This window comes from Sorex fumeus, unplaced genomic scaffold (genome assembly GCF_029834395.1).
Source record: "Sorex fumeus unplaced genomic scaffold, SorFum_2.1 ptg000043l, whole genome shotgun sequence".
Classification (NCBI taxonomy): Eukaryota; Metazoa; Chordata; class Mammalia; order Eulipotyphla; family Soricidae; genus Sorex; species Sorex fumeus.
The window spans coordinates 33,723,962-33,743,822 of NW_026606100.1; the positions used below are offsets into that span (position 1 = coordinate 33,723,962).

General features: G+C 43.6%; 1 protein-coding gene across 2 annotated transcripts in view; it reads left to right on the plus strand.

Annotated features, from left to right (window-relative positions):
* The first annotated feature begins 7,421 nt into the window (after positions 1 to 7,421).
* LOC130029849 (glutathione S-transferase omega-2-like) overlaps positions 7,422 to 19,861 on the plus strand; it is a 30,799-nt gene continuing 18,359 nt past the window's right edge. Inside the window, exons 1-4 of one of the 2 annotated variants that reach the window (XM_056120922.1) lie at positions 7,422 to 7,535; positions 7,730 to 7,838; positions 9,325 to 9,547; positions 10,630 to 10,731. In XM_056120922.1, coding sequence (XP_055976897.1) covers positions 7,508 to 7,535; positions 7,730 to 7,838; positions 9,325 to 9,547; positions 10,630 to 10,731 — 462 coding nt within the window. In that variant the 5' untranslated portion in view covers positions 7,422 to 7,507. The remainder of the gene's footprint in view (positions 7,536 to 7,729; positions 7,839 to 9,324; positions 9,548 to 10,629; positions 10,732 to 19,861) is intronic. The other variant, XM_056120923.1, reaches the window with a different exon arrangement.

The window sequence follows — 19,861 nt, forward strand, 5'->3', positions numbered from 1 at the left end:
GGGAACCCGCCACTCACAACTCACAGCAGCCTGTAACGCGCCCGCCCATTGGCTCAACTTGCAAACGATTCCAAGGGCCTTGAGAATTGGTCGAAGTTCTGAGCGCCGCGGCCAGTCAGCGGGTAGGTTCGCGTTCCAAGGGGCGGGTTCAGAACGGGCCCCGCCTCCCGCGCCGGCCGCCGCTGCCCCACATCCGGTTCCGTCCGCCGAGCGGCTGGGGTTGGGGCTTCTTTCACCGCCGGCGCTCATGGGTCTGTTCGCCCGCGCTTCCTCTTTGAAGGGCAGAGGGTTTTGAAGTCAATTCTGAATTGGGGAGGTTCCTTCTTGAATGTTTGGGCTCAGAATGGCATGACCATTTTGTTGATGTTGTTTTGCTCCATCCGTCGAAGAAAGACCAACTCCTTAACCTTCACCCACGTTTATTCAAAGATCTTGTTGGTTTTGTGGACACACCCTGGGGAGGGTGGGAGTGCCACCGTTGGCTCAGTGTCTTGGGGTCTTTGTGCGAGATTGCACTCCCCCCACCCCCGTACTTTTATGCATGCCTTGCACCCCAACCCACAGATCAGCCCCTGCCCTAAAGATCTGTCTTTATCAAACAGAACACAGGGTCATATTCTAAGAATCAAGAACAGGGTTTTAAAGCAAATACCTTTTACTTCGAGAACAACAAGAACCCCTTATTAAATTGTTAGTATTTTTCCAGTGTGTCCGGGAAGAAGTTAAAGAGGACCCAGATTACTAATTCTCAGCCCTGAGTTCTTAGCCTTGGTACTAATTAGCATCACTAATTTAGCTATGCTCCAGGACCCGGGGCTCCCGAAATGGTGTCTGAGAACTTTGCGGCTTCCTTGTTAGGTGCAAATAGTAATAGTTAATGTTAAATGTTTACTAGGTAACAGACAAATGCAGAGTATTAAGTGCTTCTCATCCAGTACCTGAATTACTTCCTCCCAAACCACATCTGTGTTTTACTGTTTACTGGACTTGTGAGAACACCAGCACCTAGAGAGATGTGATCTGGCCCAAGATCATCAAAAATGCTGGAGAGACTGGAGAAATCCACTCGTAACTTACAGCTTTTCAAACCGGTTTTTAAGAGAACTACTGCTCACACTCACATGTTCTAGTCTCCTTTTAATCTTCAGCTCTTGACATTTAGAGGTTGAGTCAGAGAGGATAACATCCACCTTTTGGACAAACTGCTATTATTACTGGGACTTGACAAGAAGCATGATGTTCTTTTCCAAACTCCGTGTTTTATTTGATTTTACAAATGTTGATTTAGATTCTCAATCTTGAAGTTGTGCCTTTTGCTTGTTCAAAATAATATATCAAAAATGTTACCTTTTTTTAAATCTTTTCAATTAAAAAGAGAAACAAGGATAAGAAAACAAAAATCCATACCAAAGGGAAAAAAAAAACAAGAAGTCTCAAATGTAGCACCATTTGGAATAATCTTTTTTTCATACTAAGTCTGAACATGGTGATCAGTATTAGAATAGAGGGTAAACAACATATATAAATTATGCTTTCAAAATAGTAAGATAATTTCCTTCAGTTATTGTAATGTTCAGGGAGTAATATGAGCCCCCTCCTCATTTCCTCCCACCTCGACTTACTTTTTTTTTGATAAGTTGCAATGCAAAGTCTACTTCCTCTCCTCTAAACAGAAACTCATGTAAGTAAAGACATTTCTGTGGTGCCCGTATTTTCCTTGACAGCTTAATTCATAACCACCCATGACTGGAGTTCACCATATCTTCAAAACAGCTGATTGTATTTCAGGTAGCTGGAGATTTGGAGTAAGTTTAATAGGGCCTCAATTTCTGTTTCTTGCTTGAGTCGGTCAGCATAATGGAGTTGTAAACATAAGATCGTATAGAAGGAAATTTTGCAGAGGATTAAAAAGCAAGTAGGGAAAAGTTTAAAGACTATAATTAAATCTTTCTAGGGAAACTATAGTGTACAGAGGTAAGATTAAAAACCACATTACTGAAGTGTAGCCTGCAGCATTGAACCCATTCAATCGGCATTAAAGTGCTAACTGGTGATGTAAGTATAACTCTGAGTTGAATTTTAAGTCTAATGTGCTTGGCAGAGCTCAATTACAGTGTATTTCCTTTTTATGGGTATAGAATCAGAATGCACTATACTATTAAAAATGTCTCTTTTATTCACTGGTATCAGTCATTAACTTTGAAGTACACTGAGTCCTTTACTGAGGATGATCAGCACAGTTTTATTCAGTTCTCACAAATATATTAGGTATTTGTGTTTTCATTTTACAAGTGAGGAAGATGAAGATCAAAGGGTTGTTTAAGTGTCAAAGCCAGAGTTTGAATAAACTGCTGAGGGAACCCTTGACTCTCTCTTGCCTTTCTTCAGAGAAGGAACTGACTTTATTCCTGTCTAGTCTCCTCTATACCATTCAGAGTTGCATTTTTAAAATATGACTTCCCATGACAGGTATATTTTCAACCTCGTTGATTGCCTTTAAAAAGTGGGAATAGGGAGCCAAAGTGATAGTACAGTGGGTAGGGGTTTGCCTTGTATGCGGCCAACCTGGGTTTGATCCCCAGCATCCCATACAGTCCCCCAAGCACCGACAGGAGTAATTCCTGAGTGCAGAGTCAGGAGTAATCCCTAAGCATTTCTGGGTGTGACCCAAAAAGAAAAAAAAAAGGCTGGAATAGGAGGAAAAGGTGGAGATAGACATTCTTTTCTGTAGTAATAAGGTGGATCCAGGATCCTTTTACTTTATGAATGGAATTTCAGGTTGCCATAAATTTATTCAGTTTATTGTTAGTCTAGCATGAGGAAATAAGTAAACTAAGACCAGAAGAATGTATCTACCTACTAATGATTTTTGTACCGTCTAAGAACTAAGGATGGCTTTGATTTTTAAGTAGCTGAAAGAAATCAAAATATGAACTGTAATTTGTGATAATAGAACTGTAGCACTGTAACAATGTCCTCCCGTTGCTCATCGATTTGCTCGAGTGGGCCCATAGGGTGTTTGCCTTGCAAGCGGCTATCCCGGCCAAGCTGGGTTTGATTCCTCCACTCCTCTCTGGGAGCCGGCAAGCTACCGAGAATATCTCGCCCGCACGGCAAAGCCTGGCAAGCTACCCGTGATGTATTCAATATGCCAAACACAGTAACAAGATAATAGAACATTTTAAGAAATTTGCCAGAATGAGATCTCATGTTACTGTTGACTTTGTGACCAGGATATGTCAGTGTAAATTCATGGATTGTAAAAAATATAACAGTGGGGCATGATATAGATGATGTGGGAAGATAGGCATGAGTGTGAATAGAGATAAAGGGAAATCTCCATCTTCCGACCTGTTTTTGTATGAACCTAAAACTTCTTTAACAAAGTAGCATTGCAGCAACTGTAGCACTGTCCTCAAGTTGTTCTTCAATTTGCTTGAACTGGCACCAGTAATGTCTCCCTTGCAAACTTGCTACTGTTCTTGGCATATCAAATATGCCATGGGGAGCTTGCCAGGCTCTGCCATACGGGCAGGATACTCTTGGTAGCTTGCTGGGCTCTCCAAGAGGGCCAGAGGAATTGAACCCAGATTGGCCACATGCAAGGCAAACGCCTTACCTGCTGTGCTATTGCTCCAGCCCTTAACAAAATAAAGTTGTAAATTAATAAATGAATAGGATTCAAATTCAGTGTTCATAAATAAGACAGTCCCACCCATTAACTTACGTGTTTATGACTCTTGTTACCGACAAAGTGGAGTAAATTTTTTGAGACCAGATGGCTCAAAAATATTAGAATATTTACCACTCAGCCTTGACAAGGTAATTTTTCCAATTCTAGCATAGACTGAGATTTTCAGGCTGAGTCTTCCTCATGTGAATATATTCCTGGATCGTGCAGCCATGAAAGCAGCCGCGCACCACATCATAAGACACTCCTTACCCATTTTTCATAATTACCACACCATATTTGATGGGGTTCAAATACTAGGCAACAAATATGCCTCTGGAGAGCCCGGTGAGTATTCCACCCACACGGCTTAGCCTGGCAAGCAACCAATGGCGTATTCAATATGTCAAAAACAGTAACAATAATTGGTCTCATTCCCCTGACCCTTGAAAAAGCCTCCAATATGGCAGCGTTGGGAAAGATGAGTAAGGAAACGCTGCTAAAATCTCAGGACTGGTACAAATGAAGACATTACTGGAGCCTGCTTGAATAAATCAATGAACAATGGGATGACAGTGATAAATTCACTGATAGAGTGAATTTTAACTTTATTTAAACACCATAGTTTACAAAGTTGTTCATAGTTCAATTGTTTTGGACATTCAATTTCAACACCAATCCCATCACCAGTGTGACCTTCCCTTTACTATTGTCCCAAGTTTCCCACTCACCTTAGCAGGCACAAAACAATTTATTTTATATAGCTTTTTATAATAAAATGGCTGTTGGAATTATCAAAAAATAGTTAATTAAAAGAAAATCTGTGAAATTTTTTCTATAAGTGCAGTCACTAGAGTCACCATCTGAGGGTTTACTGAGTTGTTGATAATTGAATCTTCTGTGTTAGTATTGTTTATTGAGCATGTTGGCTTCTATGCTGTTTTCCCATCAATTCAGTGTGCTCCTACTGGGCTGTCAGTGTTGTGAACTTAGGAAGTGTTGAGTGGCTGCATTAGTGACTGCATGCTCCAGGAGCTCCAGGACCTGTAGGACTGTGACAGGTCTTGGTCTGCCCCCCTTTGAGAAGACATCCCAGAGTTTTCAGCCTTAAGACTAGGGTACCCATGAATTTCAGCAGCTTGGCTTAGAATAGTTGTGAAAAAGTGAAGCTTCCAGCAGTATGACCAGGTGGGGTGGGCATCCACCCCCACTCTGAGAAGATACCAGAGTTTTTAGCCCTATAACTGATGTCTCTGGATGTTTTGTCTGCTTGGCATCTCTGTAGAATTTAGTTGTGAAGCAGTGAAGTTGTGCCTTTTGCATGGCATGGCTGTGGGTTGTGGGTACAATTGCTGGAGCTTCAGCAGGGTGGGGACTTGATCCCCCTCCAGAGGGTGCCCCAGAGTTTTCAGCCCTAAGACCAGTGTACCCATGTGTTTCAAAGATTTGACTTCCATCTCTTCTGAGACTAGTCATGAAGCTGTAAAGTTGGGCCATTGTTTACATGGCAGTGGTTGTGGGATCACTGCCCAGGCTGAGATTTTAATTTGATTATTGCCCCTTATGAAGTCAAGAAGTCAAACTTCTTGGCTTCATAATCCTGTGCCTGCCTTTTACTAGTGATGAGGCTTTCTTAGAGGTAGAAGGGCCACACCCAGCAATGTTCAGTGCTTACTCCTAGATCTGTGCTAAGGGATCACTCCAGAGGGACTTGGGGGTGGGCATTGTATGTGGTGGCAAGGGGTTGAATATGGGTATGCCCCAGAAGGCTGCACTATCTCTCCAGTCCAGAGATGAGGCTTTTGACAAGTTTCCTAACTTTCTAGACTAAGTTTACTCTTCTTTTATTTAAAAAGGTGTTGTTGGTTTTTTGGGCCACACTTGGCTGTGCTGAGGGAATAACTCCTGGCAGGACTCGGACAGGGACCACAGGAAGTGCTGGGGACCGAACCCTGGTTGATTGCATGCAAGGCAAATGTCTTACCCATTGTGCTATCTCTCTGGCTCCAAGTTTACTCTTCTTTTAAGTGCAATAATTACATAATTCTTAAAGGACATTTTTAGGATGAACTGAGTTAGCACACATAAAATACCAAGTGATAATTTGATTTTGAGAATTTCATATTTCTCTTATGACCTTTTGCTTTAGAATATGGATCTATTTTTTCTCAACTATTTGAAATCTGCCCTCTGGGTGAGGGCAACATTTGTCTCCCCAGAAGTCATATCTTTGACTACCAGAAGCTCTCACAGGTCATGTTTATATTCTTTTCTTACATTTTACCATTTGATTTGTCCTGCTTGATCAAAATCAGCTGCAGAAGAGTAGCTTCTATTACTTTACCTCCCCAAATGCAAAACTGACAGCAGAGCAAGTCAAGAATCAATTTGTCTTTTACAACACCAGATTTCTTGATGCATTTTCTTTTCAGAGAATATTTATTCAAACATTTTTGCCATTCCCCAATTCTCATATAGTGACAACTTGCCATATTTCACATGAGCTCACTTTGAATAACTTAGCAAAAAATGTTATTGTCATTCTTCTAAAGATTTTCAAAGATTCTTATTCCATAGGGAAACATGATGACCTGTGGCAAGTGACCTCAGCAACTAGAAAAGGGCTTCTCTAAAATTGACTCTGAGGGGTGAGGAAAACTTGCATATTTCTTCTTTGTAGGTATTTTTCTTTCAGGCATACAAGGTTTTATAGCTTGGGTGAAGTTTCACTATTAAGCCTGTACTAGAATAAGGAAGTGAAATATCTGAAAGAGTAAGTGTCTTACACTTTTTACACTTTTTTAATATGTGTTTTAAAAACCAGTTTCAGGTATACAAGTCATGTATCAATATCGTCATATACTATATTATATTCATCACTAAAAATCTAGTTACTGTCTATCACCATACAGTATACTTGCAAGGGGCCAACCCGGGTTCGATCCCTGGCATTCCATATGGTCCCCCTCTGCACTCAGAAATTACTCTTCTGGGAGTAATTCCTGAGTGCAGAGCTGGGAGTAACCCCTGAGCATCACCGGGTGTGACCCAAAAAGCCAAATATATAAATAAGTCATAAAAAAAAACACCTGGACCATAAGGCCGACTCTATACCTGAACTGTATAATTTGGTCTGTTGGGTCTCCCTGGGTATGTCCCTTCACTGGTTGAGCAACGTGATTACAAACAGTATCTTCTGTGTCCTTTCATCCATAGCTACACCCTTAGGTTCTTTCCAGCTGGGGGTACTGTGATTAATGCTGCGATGAGTGTAGGGGTGCTTCTGTATCTCATGCCAAATCGTAAGAAGGTTTAGCTTTATTTTTTAAAAATTTTTTTTATTTTGGGGTCACAACCGGCAATGCACAGGGGTTACTTCTGGCTCATGCACTCAGGAATTACCCCTGGCGTGCTCAGGGGACCATATGGGATGCTGGGAATCGAACACAGGTCGGCCGCATGCAAGGCAAACACCCTACCCACTGTGCTATCGCTCCAGCCCCGGTTTAGCCTTATTTAAAACAAAAACAAAGATGCACTTATGAGTGGAGATGGCCAATTGCAGGCATGTCCTGCGGCTTGAGAAAGCAAGTCTCATCCCGGTGGTTGCCTGCTCCTGCTACTCCGGAGCACGCTGTTCTAGGGCGATGTCTCTTTTGATTATGTCATCCTGGCATCTCTCGCAGATCCCTTGCCCTCTGCCCTACCAGGACCCAGTCACCTACACGCTTCTTCTGGGGCAGGAGGGGCGCTCCAGAGCACAGGTTCCTCCTGGAGACCTTGAAGAAAGGCAAAGTCTACCTGAAGTCTTTGTAGAGAGCACTGAAACCTGGATCCATGGCAGAGACTAAGGCGTTGGGGAAAGGTGAGTTTTCTGGATCGCGGCTGATGGTTTGGGGGGCCCTTGTTACCAGACCAACGCGGTGGGCACGGACTTGAAGGTGCCTCTGTACCAAAGCCACTTGCAAAAGGGTCCTCAAGTGGGACTCGGGAGGCGGAGCGCACCTTCCCCACTCTCCCACCCGCCAAGGCGCCTCTGCGCTCCCCGCCTGCCCGCAGGAAGTCCTCCCCCGGATCCGGTCCCCGAAGACTTGATCCGCATCTACAGCATGAGGTTCTGCCCCTACGCGCACCGGACGCGCCTGGTCCTCCGGGCCAAAAACATCAGGTGAGAAGCAGGAACTCTGCTCCCCGTTTGGTCAGGGAGATGGTGCGACTCAGAGCGGGTAGAGTGCTGGCTTTGCATGGGGGAGCCTATGTTCCATCCCTGGCATTTGCAGGATGCCCAGATTTCAGAAAGGGCTTCCTGTCCAGCTCCACAGCAAAGTCAGTGGCAGGTGCACCTTCTTAAGTGGAATGGCCTGTTTATACTGAGCCTTGCAGGTCCATTCAGTGAAGGGAATGGTGGGCTGGGGACTTGGTTCTCTCCCCCAGGCTGGGAAGGACTGGCACAGCTAAGATAGGGTGTCCATAGCTGCTGCCTATGCCACTGCCTGTATGCACCACAGGTGACCCTGTTCTCCAAGGCACTGAGCTACCACACCCCATAACCTACACGGTTACCTGTCTTGCCTCAGCTCTACACCCCACTCCAACATGCCCAATCCTGCCCCCATCTCCAACCCTAACTCCAAAATGTGAGTTCTTGAGAGGAATGATTTTTTTTTTTTTTTGCTTTTTGGGTCACACCCTGCGATGCACAGGGGTTACTCCTGGCTCTGTACTCAGTAACTCCTGGCGGTGCTCAGGGGACCATATGGGATTCTGGGAATCGAACCTGGGTCGGCCGCGTGCAAGGCAAATGCCCTACCCACTGTGCTATTGCTCCAGCCCCAAGAGGAAGGATTTTTGTCTCCTATTCATACCCTGAGATATCTGGGATTTCCAAATTTATCCTTCTCCTTTCATTGTAGTGGGCCCTAGGATGACGCCTTTAAAAAAAAATTGCATGTTATCCACAGGGATAAACTGGCGGTGGGGGCACTGATGTCCCTGTTTCCTTAGGCCAAAACTCTCTACCCTAGCCTTCTGAACCAGATATTCTTTACCGTGGGTTGTGTGCGTGCGTGCGCGCGCGTTTGTGTGTGTGTGTGTGTGTGTGTGTGTGTGTGTGTGTGTGTGGGTAGTTACCAAGTATCCTGGCTGTTACTGTTAGAATATTCCTTCCTGCTAGGAATAACAACTGAAAAAATGTCCCCAGATATCAGGTTCTTAGTTTCAAGTTTGAGAATGCCCTGAGCCCTGCATTGAAGGGTGAACCTTGGTGAAGCACATGAACTCAGTCATCTTACTAAGCCCAGACCAGGACTCTTAGAGAGTGGCAATTTTTAGTGGGTAGAAAATCTGTTCAGGGGATTCAATGTCCTGCACCCCATTCTTGGTAGGTGAAGTGTTGCATAGTTTCTGTGCCTTCTCTAATTCCGACTTGGGCTTCTTACTTTGTCAAGGGAAATACCAGGAAAAAGTAGAGAAGTCATTTCACAGACCTGTTCCGAAAGAATAAAGATAATGATGCTGTGCTATAATATTTTTAGGGGGCAGAACTTAAACTTTTGCATGATGAATTGAAAATTTTATTTGATAAATTGCTGTCAGATCTGTCTGAGCTGGGTTCTGATTTATATGTCCTTCTTGTTTTCCCTTTGCTTATGAAGACACGAAGTTGTCAACATTAACCTGAGAAACAAGCCTGATTGGTACTATATGAAGCACCCTTTTGGCCAAGTCCCTGTCCTAGAAAACAGCAGATGTCAGCTGATCTACGAGTCTGTGATTGCCTGTGAGTACCTGGATGATGCATATCCAGGGAGGAAGCTGTACCCATATGACCCTTATGAGCGAGCTCGCCAAAAGATGTTATTGGAGCTCTTTGATAAGGTATGGGCAATTATATATTTTCCACTTAACCTCTATCTGCCTTTGCATATCTGTCTCAAACTGGTATTCACATTTTGTCACCTTAAGAAGACAGTCGATCTGGAATGATAGTATCTCATTCTGTTCTGTAACACTCAGACTATTCTATTCTATAGAATCAGGGGTGTGGCCCCCGAGACAAAAAGTTCCAGGCTTAAGTGATGCTTGAGCATTTCAGCCAAGAGTCTCCAGAGGGGTGGTTAGTGCATGGTGATAACCATGTGGCTTGAGATAGGAATCCTGAAAGAGGTGAAAGCTTGGGCTGCTAAAAGGCTGCCAATATGCTAAAGTTGCCGGTAAAACTTATTGGGGTATGAAGGTCGTCTTGCATGGAAAGGCACGGTCCTTTATGGGAAGCAAGAATGCCTTCTGTCTGGGGAGTATAAGGAAAAGGAAAAGGGACCCTGTGGAGGTGGAAGAAGAAATGACAGAGCTATGTTCAAATAGATCTCATGGAGAGAAAACAATAAATAATGATGCCAACAGTGGGAATGTTTTATTGAATAACCTCACGAAACTTGTGCAGTTCTGCCCCCTTTATAAAGGGGAACCATCTTTCCTGGTGAGTCTTACTAGTCAACCATTTTCCAGATGAGAACACTGGGACTATGAGAAAGCCTCACCTAAGCTGCTACAGTCTAGAAGTAGCTGAGCCAGTAAGGAGTTCTGGAGAACCCCCTTTAAAGCAGTGGTCTTCAGTGGCCGGTCAGTATACTTGTACCTGTCCACAAACAGAGAAAGGTTGGACACCATTATTCTACACCTGGGTTATAACTAGCATACCGTGAATCAGTATGAAGGACAGAGGGTGTCTCCAGGTGTATAAAGGTTGAAGAACACTGCTTTAAAGTCCCTTGTTCAACCAGGGGGCAATGGTGTGGGGATTTGTGGAACTGGACAGACGCCCCCTCCGAGGGAGCCGGGGAGTATGAACCTGGGTGTCAATTGGTGCAGTGAAAAGCTGTGACTGCATTTTTCAGCAGAGCAGTAGCACAGAGTTGTCTGGTACTTCCCAGCTAAAGAACATGTGTCCTCTTGATTAGGTCCCATCTTTGACCAAGGAGTGTCTGGTAGCACTGAGATACGGGAGAGAATGCATGGATCTGAAACTAGCTCTGCGCCAGGAATTCTGCAATCTGGAAGAGGTACATACTGCAGGAACCCCTCATGGCCACATCCAGTGAAAGGCCAGTGAAAGGCAGCATGGATGATCTGGTGGGCCCATCACCTTTTGATTCCACTAACTTATTGTCTCTGCCTGACTTGGTTAAGTTCAACTTCTAAACATCTGATTTTCACTTGCAGGTGCCACTCACCCCTCTCCACTCACCTGCCTTGGAATTAGTCTTGAAAAACTGGCATGGAGTAGGGGAGAGGTTGTGAGAAATGCTTTCCTTTCCCAGAATTACCAAATCCCATAGGAACACTTTGATGTAGCTTTGACCAGTGAGACCCAGGTCTTGTTGGTTGGGGATTATGTTTGGCTTCTAGAAAAAGCGACAACTATTACTGTAAATTTATAGTGTAAGGGTATATTTTCTCTCTTATTAAAAAAGAAAGACAGGGCAGTTCAGGGCTAATTTTGATACTCTTTTATGAAACTGCAGAGGACTGAGGCTTTTTCTTTCTGCTCTGTCCTCTTTAGTGCAAGGCTGTCATCCTCAAAATGACAAGATAGCTGCTGGAACTGCAGCCATCACATCACATCCAAGTTCGAGGTTGTGGAAAGAAGAACATAAAGGGGGGGGGGGGGAATGGCACAAGCCTGTTTTTCTTTGAAAGGCTTTCAAGCCCTACTCAATGGGCCCTTAATCTCATTGGCCAGACCTAGTTGTAGCATCTTAACTCTGTTATGAGACAGGAAACTAGAAGAAACATTTTTTCAATGGAGAACAGCCTGAATTAAAGCAAGGTTATAAAATTAAGGAAGAGGAGTAAAGTGGTTGTGGGTGGGAAAGAAACAGGTTCTGTCAGCTTATCTGGATAACCTGGAAGTAATAGGGCTGTCACCCTCTAGGTGAAGTTCAAAAGTTTTAAAAATATATATTTGAAACATTGTAATTGACAATTTGTTAATGATAGTGTTTTGTACATACAATGTTCCAACACCAGACTTCCCACCAGAGTGTCATGGTCCCTCCACTATTGTCTTAAGGTCCTCGCGCAATGGTTGGAAACTCCCAACATTAAACTTGACTTTCTGCCCCCTCATTAGAAAAGTATTTCTCGGGGGGCCAAGGTGATAGTACATTAGGTAGGGCATTCACCTTGCATGCAGCTGACTGGGGTTCATCCCTAGAATTTCATATCAGGAGTAATTTCTGAGCGCAGAGCCAGGAATAACCCCAAGTATTGCTGGGTGTGGCCCCAGAACCAAAAGAAAAAAATAAAAAGAAAGAAAAACATTTCTTAGAGCCATCCCACCCCTGAAATGTGTCTTCCATTAAGCGGGCAAATGAAAAGCACCTCACATTTGTACCTGAGGCTAGTCCCAACCTCTATGCGATGGTATCACTTATTGTTGAAAACACTGTTCTAGAAGAGTCTGGAAGGTATTTCTTTGATTCTACCACTGCCACCCCTGCCCATTATCTTTGTTCAAGAAAAAGATGCATTCCCTTACTGGGTATGTCGAAACTCTGTTGGCAGCCAGAGAATGCTATTTTTATCCACTTACGAGAAGCTTGGTTATTAATACTCTTCCAATTGACCTTTGTCAAGTGGAAGCAGATTAAATTTATTTACAACCCAAGTTGCCCACCTTAGAATTATACTGTTACAGTGTTTGTGACTAATGACTATTTATGTGCAAGAAAATGTCAACTTTTGGTCCTAAGACCACAGACTGTGGTATAGGTCCCCCTGCAGAGGAAGTATACCACGGTATAGCCTTGGGTTCTAGACTTTACTGGATTCCAGGATGTGGAAATTATTATGGATCCCTTTGGACTTCGGTTATTTCATTTATAGAACAAGGGGGGGGGTTATATTCTCAGAACCTCTGAGTTCTGCAGAGTGCCCACCCAGCAAAGGCATTACCTCATCTCATTTGGGTAGGGAACGAAGGGTCCACTGCTTTCCAGATTACTTTGAAAGCTCTTGCACATAGAGATTTAAAAATTTTTCCACTTTAAACACCATGGTTCACAAAATTGTTCATGATGCACTTGTTACAGGCATTCAGTATTCTAAACCCAATCCTACCATCAAGGTGACCTTCCTTCCATCATTGTTCCAATTTTCCCAATCACCCCTCAAGCATGCCCCATAGCAGGCCCCAACTTATTTTCTATTGCTTGTTACACCTAAGTGGCTAATAGAATTATCAAAAAGTACTTTAGTAAAAGAAAATGTGAAAATTGTAACTCACCCTACGGACATTAAGTCCTTATTTGAGGGTGTACTAAGCTGTTGTTGCTTGATGAGCCTTCTGTGTTAATGTTGTTGTTAGTTGAGCTTAGTTTTTACATTACAGTCCCATCTAATTTGGTGTACTCTTACTGGGATGTTAGTGTTGTAGAGTTTGGAGATGTTGCACAGCCACCAATGTGGATGCATGTTCCAGAAACTCCAGAATATTTAACTGGACTGTGAGTTTATGTGGGGGCAGTTGTGGGGTGTGGGCATGGCTGTCAGGGCTTCTGAAAGTATAGGGATGGGGGGGGAAGGTTTCTGACTCACCCTCCAAGAAGGCCCTTGAGTTCTCAACCAAAAAACCCTGGTGTACCTGAAAAATTCAGCTGTTTGGCTTCTCTGTGGAGCTCCGTTGTGCGATGGTGGAGTCCAGCCCTTGGCGTGGCAGCAGCTATTGGGGTGTGAGTGCGGCTTTGGGGCTTCTGCAGGGCATTCACTTGAGCTACTTGATCTCTTCCTCTAAATACCAGTATACTGACTCTAGGTCTTACTACTGAAATCAAAACTTCATAGGATAATTTTATTATTATTATTATTTTGCGGGGCTTGGGGCACACACAGCAGTGCTCAGGGCTTATTCCTGGCTTTATGTTCAGGAATCACTGATGGTGGCCTTGGGGAACCATAAATATTGGTGATTGAACCCAGGTTGGATGCTGGGGATTGAACTCAGGTTGCCGTGTTCAAGGCAAGTGCTTTGCCTGCTATAATATTGCTCCAGCACCTGAAACTAGGCAAGATAATTTTAAAGAAGATGGCTATTTGACTTGGGTGATTATGTCACATGATTTTGTACAATCAAGATTTTGCATGAATATAGTGCTGAATATAGATTAAATACCTATGGACTTTTCTGTGATAAGGTAATGGTGTCTAACTTGGCATATTAACAAGTAAAAGTCTCTATTTACATTTTAGTCTTTAACTATGGCACTTAAAAAAATACTTTGACTTTCTTTTTCTAAACACGGCTTCATCAAAATGAAAGACTTGTGGGGTTGGAGTGATAGCACAGTGGGTAGGGCATTTGCCTTGCATGCGGCCGACCCAGGTTCGATTCCCAGCATCGCATATGGTCCCCCGGGCACCACCAGGGGTAATTCCTGAGTTCATGAGCCAGGAGTAACCCCTGTGCATTGCTGTGTTTGACCCAAAAAGCAAAAAAAAAAGACTTGTTTGGCTTATTATATATATTTTGTTTGTTCTTTGGGTCATTGATGATGCTCAGATGAGTATGTAGTGCTGGGGATAGAACCCGGGACCCTGTGCATGCCAGGCCTTTATGCCCGCCCTTTGTACCATTTCCCTGGCCCTGTTATAACTCCACTTTTCTTACTAGTCTTACAATTCCCTGAGATACATTACTGCTGCTTTTATTATCTAAGCAGCAACCTCCCTGCTGGATTTTCATTCTAAACATTTTCACGAGTTTTAAAACAGCGATACCCTTTCTCACCACATTTGTCTTCAAACTGTTTTCCCTGCCTTTCCTGAATCCTTAATCTGAGCAGCTATGGGTTTTAGCTTTATTTTTTTTTAATGTTTGTTATTGACTTTTCCATTTTAAAATATCCCTAGAGTCCAGCTTCTATCTTTATCTTTGTGAATTTGGCTGTGGAAGAATCTTCCAGGGACTGCTTTAGGTCAGTGGCTTTATTCTTAGTAATTTCACTATGGGTAAAGTCTAATCAAGACCAAGTACGATGAAGAAAGAGTGTAGGCCTTCTTTCTTCAGTGCTTTGGATTTTTGTTCTGATGTTCCAGTGCATGCATGAATGGGTTCTGCATTTGGACTATATTACTTATGTCCTTCTGGGTTGTCATCAGAACTTGATAAAGGAGAGTGAGATGAAGGATGATATGGATGACTCTGGACTAACGAGGGTGGTGAGAACCTGCTTGGTGGCTGACGTGTTCATTGGCTCCACCAGCACCAGCTTTTAATTCGAGGCTTTTAATTCTTGACACTCATCAATCTGCCTGCCTGGGGACCTTATCAATTTCAGACCACTTCCCACGGGGAAATGTGGGGATGTGAAATGGTCAAATTTGTAGAATTTGGAGTGGTTTGGGAGAGGTCAAATATGCCTAATTTTTATGCATAGCCCCCACCCAGCAGCAATTACCAAGCATATTTTTTCTGATTTAGAATTTTTCCCATCATCTTCCCCCCCCACTTTTTATTGATTCACTGTAAGATACAGTTACAAAGCTTTCATGTTTGAGCTTTGATCATACAATCATCAAAACCCATCCCTTCACCAGTGCACATTCTTCACCACTAAAATCCCCAGTATCCCCCCATCCCCCATTCCACCCCTTTCCCTGCCTTTGTGGCAGACAATTGGCACAATAGTCTCTCTATAATTTGGTTACATTCAATATTTCAACACCAGTTCTACCACCACTCAAACCTGCCAAAAAGGCAGTGCTAGACAATTTGTTTTCTATTGCTTGTTATGGATAAAATATCTCGCTCTTGTAGCTGCGCGTTCTAGGAATTTAAAATTTTCATAATTAGGGTCTGGAGAGGTCTCTACAGGGAGCCGCTCAGTTCCAAGATTTGTGTGTGTCTCTCTGGATCATGGCCGTGTGGGAGCTTAAGGAGCTGGTGACAGTTTGTGGGCGTCATCTCAGAGTTCCATCCGGGCGAGGGGAAGGAGAAGGGCCGACTCCTCCCCTGTCCTGTGAGGCCTGGTGTTTCCCGCCACTGCCACCATGTACCTGGAGCTTTCGTTGAGTTCTAGAAGATGGCGGCCGCCAAGATTCCAATGGGGCAGTTGGAGGGATGGCACCTGCTCCCGTCTGGAGTTGTCTGGTATAAGTGGCCTATTGCAAAGCCTGGAGGTATCTCTGCAGCAAGCCGCTCGATTCCGAGTTTCATGTGTGTGTCCGCCCATCATCTTAACCTGTCTGATTTCCCTCTACAAAAAAAGAATATATTTTCACCCAATTATGTTGTCAATTCAGCTTGCTATTTTCTGGGGGCTAGAGAGACAGTTCAGTAGGCAAGGCGCTTGCATTGTATATGGCCGATCCGGTTCAATCCCCACCATTGTCAGGAGTGATCCCTGAGTGCAGTCAGGAAAATGCTCTGAGGACTGCCAGGTGCAATCCAAAAACCAAAAATAAATGAATAAATAAAAGAAAAGAAATGATATCAAACAGGGTTGGTCTTTTGTGAGCTGCTTTTACTTAGCACGAGATGTTCAGCATTCATCTTTTGTTCCCTTTTATGGCTAAATAGCATCTCCTTTGCGTGCAAAACACTACCTTTTCTTTGTCCATTTGTCAGTTGATGAACACTTGGCTTGTTTCTACTTTTTGTCTGTTTGGGTAATGCTACTGTGAACATTCATGTTCAGAGTTTTGTGTTGGACATAGGTTGTCAGTTTTCCTGGGTTTACTCTTCCTGTGGCTTGTCTGCTAACCTGCCATGTGAATTATAACTTTCACTCTGAGGAGTTGGTCATTCTCCAGTCACGGAGACCAGTTGAATGTTTTTAGTGCTATTGCTAGCATGGTGACTTCATTTCCTGCTCAATTTTGATAGCTGATGTTTAGGTAAACTAGTATCTGCTGTCCTTCTTTTCTTATCTTTCTTTTTCTTTTCTTTATTTTTTATGGGGTGGGGGTCCACACTTGGTGATGCTCAAGAACTACTCCTGGTTCTACACTAAGGGATAGCTCTTGAGTATGCTTGGGTCCATATGTGGTGCTGGGGATTTGAACTAGGGCTGTCTGTGTGCCAGGCAAGTGCCTTAACCCTACTGCTATTTGTTTAGCTCCATACTATCTATCTTTAATTAACTTCCTGCTTCCCTCTCCTACCACGTAATTAATAGAAGGATCATTATTAATTTTGGCTAAAATTTATTCTTTCCCAATTACAAAGTCATGTTTATTATGGAAATTTGGAAAATACAGAAAAAAATATATTAACTAAGTGGGATAATTATCCTACTACCTAAAAACAACTACTGTTATTACTTTAGATTTTTTAACTTTATCCTCTTTTATGCTAAGTATATTATGTGTAGCTGAAATTTTACAGTATACAGAATTGCTTATCATTATGACTAAGTGTGTAAACACACAAAAAAGGACAGGCTAAGGATGGCAGCGGCCTGTATCTCCTGCTGCCCACGTTCGGTAGTCTCAGGCCGTTTCCCCACTCCAGGGAGGTCGATGGCAGTGGTCAGGTGGAGGAAGGAAACGAGGGCTAGGCTGGTTGGTCTTAGCAGCAGTTTATTACATGGAAGAGATCTATGTCATGGAGGCCCCAGGATCTCCAAGCACCTTTGTTCTCTCAGCTTCTGTCCTCTGCCCCATCTTCCCAGGTTCTCTGACGCAAGTGTCCCCCCAGAGAGCCCTGAAATCTCCCTTATATAGATCATAGTACCTCTAAAGGGCGCAATATAGTGATGTTGATGCCGGTGGGCCCCACGGGTGACTTATATGAAGCGGGGAGCTGGGGTGCCATCTGATGTCGGTGGGCCCCACGGGTGACTTATATGAAGCGGGGAGGAGAAAGACAGTCACTTTCTCCCCATCCGCCTCTGCCACTCGGGACCCAGGGTTGCTGGGTTCTTGTCTCGCCTCGCAGAAAGGAATTTCAGGAGTAGACAAGCAGTGAAGTAAATAGATTTTATTTGGAGGATTTTTAGGTATGGAGGGAGGGAGAGAGAGTGAGAGAGTAAAGTTAGACACGAAAGCATGAAAGTACACATCTCAAGAGGGGAGATGCGGGCGACACATGTGCTCGGGCACCACATGTGCTCGGCCACGTGGGCACAAGCAGCACATGGGCTCGGGCAGCAAATGCGCGCGCTTCCTTTGTTCAAGGTGGCCTTTATAGGGTTCCTCCAACCTGCCCACTGTGGGGCTTCTTCCCAGGTAAATGTCCCGTTGCTAAGGAGGTTGCCAGGGAGGATGGGAGTGGTGATGGTCTTCTTTGAAATTCCTTTCCTGGCCTTTTGTTCCTAGAGGAGCTTCTTTGGGTCTGTTGCTGGAGCCAGGTGAGGGTCTTATCAAGCCTTAGTTCCTGTTTTGCTATTTTCTGCAGGGCTGGCTCTTATCATTGCCTCGGGAGGGGGCCCTCCCTGTCTACCTGCCTACATCATATCCCCCCTAGAGATTTCACCACCTTAAATCTTTAAGGGGAAATTGGTCGGTGGTCTATCTTCTGAAGCTGCTTCATGCTGACAAGGGGCGCAGACCCTGCCTGTGAAAGGGGGAAATCTCAAACTACCTTAGTTTATAATGGGCCCCAGGCAATGAATTGGTTGGGTTCCTGAAGTTATCTGAAATAAAAGATCAGATGGATTAGACTGAGGGATATCACTTTGAAATGGTTAGACCCTGAAGGATTAGAAGTTCCTTTCTGACCCAGTGAAGACAATGTTGTTTGCTGTCTTAAAAAACAAGAGTTAAAGCAACAGAAACCAAAGCAACATGCCATACTGCCATATCTACCCATATCTATCATTAAAATAATGGAAAGGAATAACTCTACCCACAGGTTTGGCTGATAGAAAAATGACTTCCTGTGTCCAGATTTTTCTACTGGACACAGAAACACCAAGCCATTCTCTGGCTTTCTCAGTGCAGATTGGAAAAGCTTCTGCCCATACACTGAAGCTATCAATAAGAACCAATAGATATTTATACCTTGAACATATGAGCATTTGATCATTTGCATAAGGTCAAGCTGCTGATCATCCTCTAAGTTCCTTGATGCTGAACAGGTGTTAGGAGAGGAGGTTCATTAATGGCACAGAAAGCACAGGTCTGAGTTACATCTGCCTTACTTCCTGTTCAGTTCCTTCCCATGGAAGATGGTTTTCACTAGTGTTAAAGCATGACCCTTTAATATTCCACTGCATAGGTCCAGGAGTTAGTAACTTTCCTTGTTGGGTAAATCCATCAACTTCCTTTTGGAAACCTCTAATGTCCATCGTTCCTCTTCTGCAGAGCATTCTGGCTTAGAGGAAATATTCTCTGGTGTTAATCCCATGATGCAACAAAAATTAAGAGCTGTTAACATCCTTGTTCTCTCCAAACAACTGTTCACAGAAAATGAGATTCAATACAAAAAGTATAGAAAGAAAATTCACAGTATTTTAGAACAAGCTATTAATCCATTCTAACTTAACCAGTTTAGATGCCCTTTCTTGACACTTTGGCCAATTCACAGACTGGGGGAAAGCAATTCTGCACTTTGAGATGAGCTTCACCCTAGTAAAGCTCGAACTAGTGACAGCATGCATAACATTGAGTTCCTTTATACATTAGGCTGTTTACCTATAGTCAGTAAACCAAGTTTTATCTAAATTTCCCAACGAGGGGTACCTTTTAGATCAAGATTAAATACATTTATTCAATCACCTCTGTAGAATTAGAATCTGATTCTTACAAAAAAGCAAGTTGCAGAAACATGGTTTTCTCTCCACCTTCATTTTAAAACTTTGCAAGATAGCTTAACAAACCTGGCTTGTTCTTTTGCATAAGCACAGTAAGATTAGAGAACTCTCCATTTGGGATACCCCATTATTTATTGAGAAGTCCTGGGGATTGGCTAAAGACAGGAGACACACCAATAGTGGCATTAATCTTATCTGGCACGTCAGAGCTACCCAGGCCTGGCCAGAAGATGTCCCACGATGAACTGGATTGATGGCCTCAAGCCTTCAGGTTGAGCTGGATGTAGCTTTGGGCCTCATTTTCCACAGAGATGTCCTGGCAGAAAGAAGTCCATCCCATTCCTTCTTCAGGGCTGGGAGAAATCCTGATTTCCAGGTTTTTCCTTGACGCCGAGAATAGGCCCAGACTGAGATAGTCATTGCAGAGTCCTGGATTCCT